At 64.0% G+C, this 7,830-nt stretch overlaps 1 protein-coding gene across 1 annotated transcript; it reads left to right on the top strand.

Annotated features, from left to right (window-relative positions):
- Positions 1–3,714: 3,714 nt before the first annotated feature.
- NR2E3 (nuclear receptor subfamily 2 group E member 3) lies at positions 3,715–7,145 on the top strand. The gene is made up of 8 exons (XM_009278888.1): positions 3,715–3,772; positions 4,718–4,868; positions 5,546–5,649; positions 5,736–5,990; positions 6,076–6,257; positions 6,494–6,725; positions 6,802–6,907; positions 6,985–7,145. Exons 1-8 carry the CDS (start codon positions 3,715–3,717, stop codon positions 7,115–7,117), a joined length of 1,221 nt encoding a protein of 406 aa, XP_009277163.1. The 3' UTR covers positions 7,118–7,145.
- Positions 7,146–7,830: the final 685 nt, after the last annotated feature.

Genomic DNA, 7,830 nt, shown 5'->3' with positions numbered 1-7,830 from the left:
CTGATAGCCAGTGGCCACTGGACTGGTGCCAAAACACCTCTTGGTGCCAAAATGCCTCTTGCCCTGAAGGTGGCCCAAGGGACAGCCACCAGCCTGTCCCCAGCCCCGTGTCCCTGGGGCAATGTGTGCCTGGGGTCAGCTCCGGAGCCACATTAAACTTTAATCCTTGTGTCAGGGGGTCTGCGAAGGCTTTGGCAGGGCTTGGGGCAGGTGACATGGGAGCTGTCACGCTCTGTCATCGAGCAGCCTCCACAGCATCATTTGTCATGGAGCCTCCAATAAAGAAGAGCTAATTACAGCTGAAACCGGAGCCTGGCCTGGACACGGCTCAGCGCTGGGTGGCCATGTTAACCCTTCCCAGCCACCTCCAGTCCCACAGCCATCTTGTACCCTCCCAGACTTTTGTGTCTTCTTCTGGTTGCTCTTCTCCCCTCCTGATCCCCACCATCCTCTCCTGGTCCCCATTGTCCCGTTCTGATGTACCCTCCGGTTCTTGCCACCCGCTTCTGGTCCCTAGTGTCCCCTCCCAGTATCCACCATCCCCTCCTGGTCCCTGCTGTCACCTCCTACTCTCTGCTGTCACCTCCCTGCTGTCTCCTCTTACTCTCCACCATCCATCATTGTCACCATCAAGATGTCACCATTGTCACCATCCTGGTCACCATCAAGACATCCAGGTTCCCATTGTCCCCTCCTGATCCTCATCATCCCCTCCCAGTCCCCATCACCTCCTCTTGGTCCCCATCATCGCCTCCTGATCCTTGTTGTCCTCTCCTGGTTCCCACCATCTCTCCTGGTCTCCATCATCCCCTCCTGGTCAGCACCATCTCCTCTTACTCCCCTTCATCCCCTCCTGGTTCCAAATCATCCCATCCTCATCCCCATCATCTCCTCATTCCACATCATTCTGTCCTGGTCTCCACCATCTCTTCCTGGTCCCAATCACCCCCTCCCGATCCTTGTTGTCCCCTCCTGGTCCCTGTCATCTCCTCTTCATCTCCATCAGCTCCTCCTGGTCTCCATCATCCCCTCCTGGTCCCCACCATCTCCCCTCGGTCCCCAACGTCTCCTCCTGGTCCCTACCATCCCCTCCTGATCCTTGTTGTCCCCTCTTGGTGCCCACCATCTCCCCTTGGTCCCCATCATCTGCTCCTGGTCCTCACCATCTCCCCTTGATCCCTGTTGTCTCCTCCTGGTCCCCATCATCTCCTCCTTGTCCCCACTGTCCCCTCCCCTTCCCCACCACCCCATGCCATCACCAGCAGGAGCAGGGCTGCCAGGACAGCAGTGCCTCCCTGCATCACCCGATGTCCCCAACTGAGCTGTCCCCTGGCCAGGGCGCATCTGCCAGTTCCCCACCGCCGGTGGGCTTCCCCCCCCCCGCCGGTGGGATTAGGGCGGCTGGAGCCTTGGGGCTGCTCCTGACCACAGGTTTCAAGCCCATCGCCAGCATCTTTGGGTAATTAGTAAATTAGTAATTAAATGCTCTCTGCCTGCTGGGGGGGGAAGCGGGGCAGATCCTGAGGTTTTAGGCTCGGTAATCCTGTGGCATCTGCCCCAGCGTCTGTCACCAAGCCGAGTCACGACCCCGCCGCGGGCTTTAACGTTTGCTCCTTCACCCCCACCCCACTGCCCGCAGCCCCTCAGCTGTGGCATCGGGTCTGCTCAGGCCGCTCCCCGAAAATGGGCTGGGTCGAGCCCCCCCAGGTGCCTGGGTTTGGTGCTCATTGGATGCTCCCAGGGAGGGGGACAGGGTGTTGCTCCATGGGGACCCCACCTTGGTGACAGCACCCAGCCGGGTGTGATGGAGAAACAGAGTGAGAAACCATATTTTTGTAATTATTGGCTTTCCTGGCCGTGCTGATGATTGGCTGGCAGCAGATGGTTGGCCCGGCTAATCCCCCTCCCAAATCCCTGCTCCGGAGCTGGCTTTTACCCAACGGCGAGGAGGGGACGGGCAAATTAGCCGACTCAGCATGTATCGCCATGCTGGCCGCTCCCCGACGTCCCCTGGCACCGGGCACCCGGGTCCCCGTGTCACCCATGGGTGGGCTGGCATCCTGGGGTGTGGGTGCTCCTGGCACCCCCGGATCGGGCACCGGGGGTTGTTTCACCCATGGGTGAAGCTCTGCTGAAGGGTCTGGAGGCACCTAAGCCGCGGGCAAGGGACGGGCAGGGCGAGGTGACAGCTTGCTCCTGCCGCATTAACCCAGCGTCATAATTCTGGCACCCCGCACCCCGGGGGCACCCCGGGGGGGACAGGGGGTCCCGGGGGTGGAGGGGTGCTGCAGGCAGAGGTGATGGAACAATGCTGCAGGCAGCGGGTGATGGAGCCATGCAGCAGGCAGGATAATGGAGCAATGCTGCGGGCAGGGGAGGTTGAACAATGCTGCAGGCAAGGATGATGGAGCCATGCTACAGGCAGGCAGGATGGTGGAGATATGCTGCAGGCAGGGGAAATCGGAGCAATGCTGCAGTCAGGGTGATGGAGCCACGCTGCAGGCAGGGGGGATGGAGCGATGCTGCAGGCAGGGGAACACGGAGCAATGGTGCAGGCAGCGGGGATGAAGCGATGCTGCAGGCAGAGGAGGATGGAGCAATGCTGCGGCCAGCGGGGATGGAGCCATGCAGCAGGCAGGATGATGGCACCATGCAGCAGGCAGGGATGATGGAGGGGTGACCCCCCAGCCCCCGGATCTACTGGTGTCACTGCCGCCAGCCCTCAGCAGGGACCCATTGCCAGCACCCGTCCCCTGGGACACCTCCGCTGGGGCCACAGACAGCAACGACACCCCCAGGGTCGCAGCCTGAGCCCCCCCCCAGGAGGGACACAGGGGGCCGGGGACCCCCGGCCACAGCCTGGCCCATCCCTGGGGACAACCCGGGCTGGGTGATGGTGGCCACCCACCATCCCCCTGAGCTGGGCAGGGGGGGTTTAGCGGATAAAGCCCTCAAATCCCAAATTGTGCTGCCCTGTCACAGCAAGGGTTTAGTAGCAGTTGCGTAACCCCGGGGGGGCCACCTGGCCTCCACCCGCTGCCGTGTCAGCAGTCCTGCCCCCGGGGGCCCCCGTGTCCCCCCGGGACGGGAAACCGAGGCACCGGGGGGGGGGGGGCACCGAACATCCCCCCTCCCCTCCCCATCAGGGCTGGTAATTAATTACTTGGGGGCAGGGAAATTACCCCCTTAATTACCACTTTTCGTTATTCCCCTCTAACCGCCTTAGTGAAGGGCTTATGCGCTTATAGGACCCAGTGGGTCCTAAGCGGGGGGGACACATATGGGGGTCCCTACCCCAAGCCCTGTCTCCCACCTCCGCCGCAATCTCAGCCTTGCAATGCTGGGTAGGGGGGGAGGTACACACGGTGGCAGGGTGACACCCCCACAGTGGCCTGCGGTGGCGCGTGGCGGGGGTGGCTTGGGTGTCGCGGGGTTTAGAGTTACAGGGCTGGGGCTCAGCACCTTTTTAATTCTTCATTGCGTGGCTGATTGATCCCCCCCCCTCCCTGCGCAGACACTAAAGATTAAGAGGGTGACAAAGAGGCGGCTGCTTACACAGCGCCCGCCACTAAGCTGCCTTGAAGAGAGCAAGGCAAGAACCCCGCTGCCTGCAGAGCTGCCGGAGCACCCACCGCCTCGCCAGATCCGGGGGCACCCACCGTGGTGGCAGCCAGAGGGAGGGGAGAGACAGAGGTCAGGAACGCCGGGTACGGGATGGCTGCGTCGCCGGTGGGGTCGGTGGTGAGCGCTGGGCTGGATGATAGCCCCACGGGTAAGAGGTGGTGTTCTGCTTGAGTCGGTGCGACACGGCGGGACCGCGGTCACCAGTGGGGTCTTTCTTCAGGATGGCTGGGGCCCCCATCACAGTCCTTCTCCAAGATATCCAGGGTCCCCAACATGGTCCTTCTCAGGGATGGCTGGGGTCTCTATTGTAGTCCTTCACCAGGATGGTGGGGGCCCCCCTCACGGTCCTTATCTGGGATGCCTGGTGTCCTCATCGTGGTTCTTCTCCAAGATACACGGGGTCCCCATCGTGGTCCTCCTCCTGGATGCCCGGGGTCCTCAGCTATCACCCTTCTCCAAGATACTGAGGGTCCTCATCGTGGTCCTTCTCTGGGCCAGGATGCCTGCAGTCCCCAACCCCAGTGCTCTCCACGATGCCCATGGTCCTCATCATGGTCCTTCTCCAGGATCCCCAGGGTCCCCAGCTATGGCCCTTCTGCAGGATGCCTGCAGTCCCCAGCCACAGCCCTCTCCTGGATGCCCATGGTCCCCTGCCCTTCTCCAGGGTCCCCGCGGTCTCCTGCTGTGACCCTTCTCTGGGATGCCCACAGCCCCTTGCTGGGATGCCCAGTGTCCCCAGCCGTGTCAGGACACCTCCAGTCCCTGGTTGTGGCCCTTCTCTGGGATGCCTGGCATCCCCCGACTGGGACACCTGGTGTCCCCATCCCTAGGGACAACATTTCATCCCCTTCTAAAAGTCCCATGAGAGCTCATCCCGCAGCATCCCAGTCACTGGGATGTGGGGAGATGCTGAACCCCATCTGCAAACCCTAGAGTCCCTGAGGTGTCCCCATCCATGTCCCTGGGCTGGACCAGTGGAGGTGGAAACCACTCCATCGCCAGCGTGCTGGGGGGGCACTGGGGACTAGTGGGAGGGATGAGGGACGTTGGGGTGTCCCGAGTCACCCCGAATGTGTTGGCTCCGCTCCTGCAGGGCTGAGCCCGGCCCCCGGCAAGGTGCTGAGCCCCGTGCTGCTGTGCAAGGTGTGCGGGGACACCAGCAGCGGGAAGCACTACGGCATCTACGCCTGCAACGGCTGCAGCGGCTTCTTCAAGCGCAGTGTCCGCAGGAAGCTCATCTACAGGTGGGGACGGGGGTGGGGGGATCCCCGTGGGGCAGGGACCAGGGTGGGATGAGCAGCCAGTGGGGCAAGGACCTGGGAATGGGCACCCAGCAAGGCAAGGACCCAGGGGATGGGCACCCAGTGCGTCAGGGACTGGCGGGACAGGCACCCAGTGGGTCAGGGACCAGGGAGACAGGCACCCATCAGGGTAGGGACCAGGGGGATGTGAACCCAGTGGGACAGGGACCCCAGGGGATGGGCACCCAGAGGGATAGAGACCTTGGGGATGAACACCCAGTGGGGCAGAGACTAGGGGGACAGGCACCCAGTGGGGTATGGACCCATGGGATGGACACCCCGCAGGGCAGGGACCAGGGGACAGGTGCCCAGTGAGGCGGGGACCCTGGGAGAGGTCCAGGACACCCATGGGGCCAGGACAGCCATCAAGGCAGTGTATTCACTGGGACCGTGCACCCACGGAGGGGACAGGGCACCCACTGGGGACAGGGCATTCATTGGGACAGGGGACCCATTGGGGACAGGGTGCCCATCATGGCGGGGCACCCATTGTGGGAGGACAAGACACCCAACAGGGACAAAGCACCCCCAGGACATGGCACCCATGGGGGCAGGACACCTGTGCCCCAGGGACAGGGACCACCCCAGGGGCTGCAGCCGGGTGCCACCTCTCCCCATAGGTGCCAGGCGGGGACAGGGCTGTGCCCGGTGGACAAGGCGCACCGCAACCAGTGCCAGGCCTGCCGGCTGAAGAAGTGCCTGCAGGCTGGCATGAACAAGGATGGTAAGACGGGTAGGGGGGGTCACACGGTGGCAGACAGCGGGGGTGATAGCAGAGTGGCCGGTGCTGATGCCACCTTGTCCCCGCAGCTGTGCAGAATGAGCGCCAGCCCCGCAGCACGGCGCAGGTCCGGCTGGACAGCATTGAGCTGGATGCCGAGCTGCCCCCTGAGCACGTGACCACCACCCGTGAGGTCCCCCCGACTCCCTGCCCAGCTCCCCGTGGTCCCAGTGCCACTGTCGCCATCACCCCGGGTCCCCGAGCACCCACACCGCCCACCAACCATCGCTTCATGGCCAGCCTGATGACGGCCGAGACCTGTGCCAAGCTGGAGCCTGAGGATGGTGGGTGGCCACCGGTGGGGAGGGGACGGGCAGGGGGTTGTCCCCACAATGGGGTGACCACCAGCGTCCTCTTCTGTCCCCGCAGCTGATGAGACGGTGGATGTGACGGGCGGCGAGCCGGAGCGAGCGGCCAGTGAGTACCAGGTGGCACCGTACCCGGCGGCCAGCCCCGAAAACGTCTACGAGACCTCAGCGCGTCTCCTCTTCATGGCCGTGAAATGGGCCAAAAACCTGCCCGTCTTCTCCAACCTGCCCTTCCGTGACCAGGTGGGGTTGGGGACCCCCATGGGGCATTGGGGACCCCCCTATGGGACAACCGGGACCCCCAAAAATGTAGGCAACCAGTGGGAGGGGGATGGCTGGAGCATCCCCACAACATTCTCTGCAGGGTTTGGGGGTGCCCCCCCCAGAAGATGCTCTGCAGCCCAACCAATGTGGTGGTTTCAGGTGCTGGAGGCTTTGGGGGTGACGGGGGTTTTTGGGGCTTGCCCCCCTCACCCCAGGTGATCCTGCTGGAGGAAGCGTGGAGCGAGCTGTTCCTGCTCTGTGCCATCCAGTGGTCCATGCCCCTGGAGAGCTGCCCGCTGCTGGCCGTCCCCGAGCCAGCCCCTGGCAAGCTGCTGCCAGCTGCCCTGGACGTCCAGGCGCTGCAGGAGACCCTTGGCCGCTTCAAGGCGTTGGCCGTCGACCCCACCGAATTTGCCTGCATGAAGGCCGTGGTGCTCTTCAAACCAGGTGGGGGACCCACCAGCACCCGCTGCTGTCTGTCCCCATGTCCCCACCCCACCCCGTCACCCCTTTGTCCCTGCAGAGACCCGCGGCCTGAAGGACCCTGAGCAGGTGGAGAACCTGCAGGACCAGTCACAGGTGATGCTGGGCCAGCACAACTGTTCTCACTACCCCGGGCAGCCTGTCAGGTACCGCCGTCCCCATGTCCCCATGGGTGACACCAGAGGTGGGGACACCCACCCATGGCCACCGCTCTGTCCCCCAGGTTCGGGAAGCTGCTGCTGCTCCTCCCGGCGCTGCGCTTCATCTCCTCCGAGCGCGTGGAACTGCTCTTCTTCCGCCGGACCATCGGCAACACCCCCATGGAGAAGCTGCTGTGCGACATGTTCAAGAACTGACCTTCCCCCACCCCAGTGTCACCCGGCTTGTTTGACACCCTGTCACCTCCTCACCCCGGGACGCCGTGGGGTGTGAAGATGCCCTGTCTCCAGGGTGGTGGCCAGGGCCACGGGATGCTGCTGGCAGCTGGGACATTGGACCAGCTTCACTGGGGACAGCTGGTGGCAGGGGGATGTCCCCAAGTCAGCAGGAGCACCTCACTGGGGGGGGTGCCTTGATGGGTGCTGCTGTTCCAAACGCTGGAGGACCACATGGACCCAGGCAAGGTGCCCTTGCTGTGGCACCAGCACACATGGGGACCCGCTGCCACTCAGGGGTGACACCAGCCTGGGGGTGACACTGCCCTGCGAGTGATGCCAGCCTGGGGCATGACACCAGGCCAGGGGTGACGTGGGCCTGGGGGTGATGGCCATCCTGGGGTGACACTGGCCGGGGTGATGGCCATCCTGGGGTACGATACCAGACCAGGGGTGACACTGGTCGGGGTGATGGCAGCCCAGGGGTGACGCCAACCTGTGGGTGACGCCAGCTTTAGGGCGACACCGGCCAGGGGTGATGCCAGACTAGGGGTGACATTGGCTGGGGGTGACGCCAGCCCGGGGTGACACCATCCCAGGGCCAGCCCGGGGTGACACCATCCCAGGGGCATGACCCCAGTCCAGGAGTGACACTGGCCGGGGGGGGGGTGATTCCCACCCCGGGGTCGGTGGCC

This window comes from Aptenodytes forsteri, unplaced genomic scaffold, assembly GCF_000699145.1.
Source record: "Aptenodytes forsteri isolate BGI_AS27 unplaced genomic scaffold, ASM69914v1 Scaffold258, whole genome shotgun sequence".
Taxonomy (NCBI): domain Eukaryota; kingdom Metazoa; phylum Chordata; class Aves; order Sphenisciformes; family Spheniscidae; genus Aptenodytes; species Aptenodytes forsteri.
Note: the sequence above shows the minus strand (reverse complement) of the source record. Positions and strands in the feature narration are given on the sequence as shown.

Bases quoted from the DNA above. Each gene is read 5' to 3' on its own strand.
- NR2E3 (XM_009278888.1), top strand. From the start codon at position 3,715: ATGGCTGCGTCGCCGGTGGGGTCGGTGGTGAGCGCTGGGCTGGATGAT. The intron at 3,773-4,717 runs GTAAGAGGTGGT...CCGCTCCTGCAG, and splicing joins GCTGGATGATAGCCCCACGG to GGCTGAGCCCGGCCCCCGGC. The intron at 5,650-5,735 runs GTAAGACGGGTA...TTGTCCCCGCAG, and splicing joins GGCTGGCATGAACAAGGATG to CTGTGCAGAATGAGCGCCAG.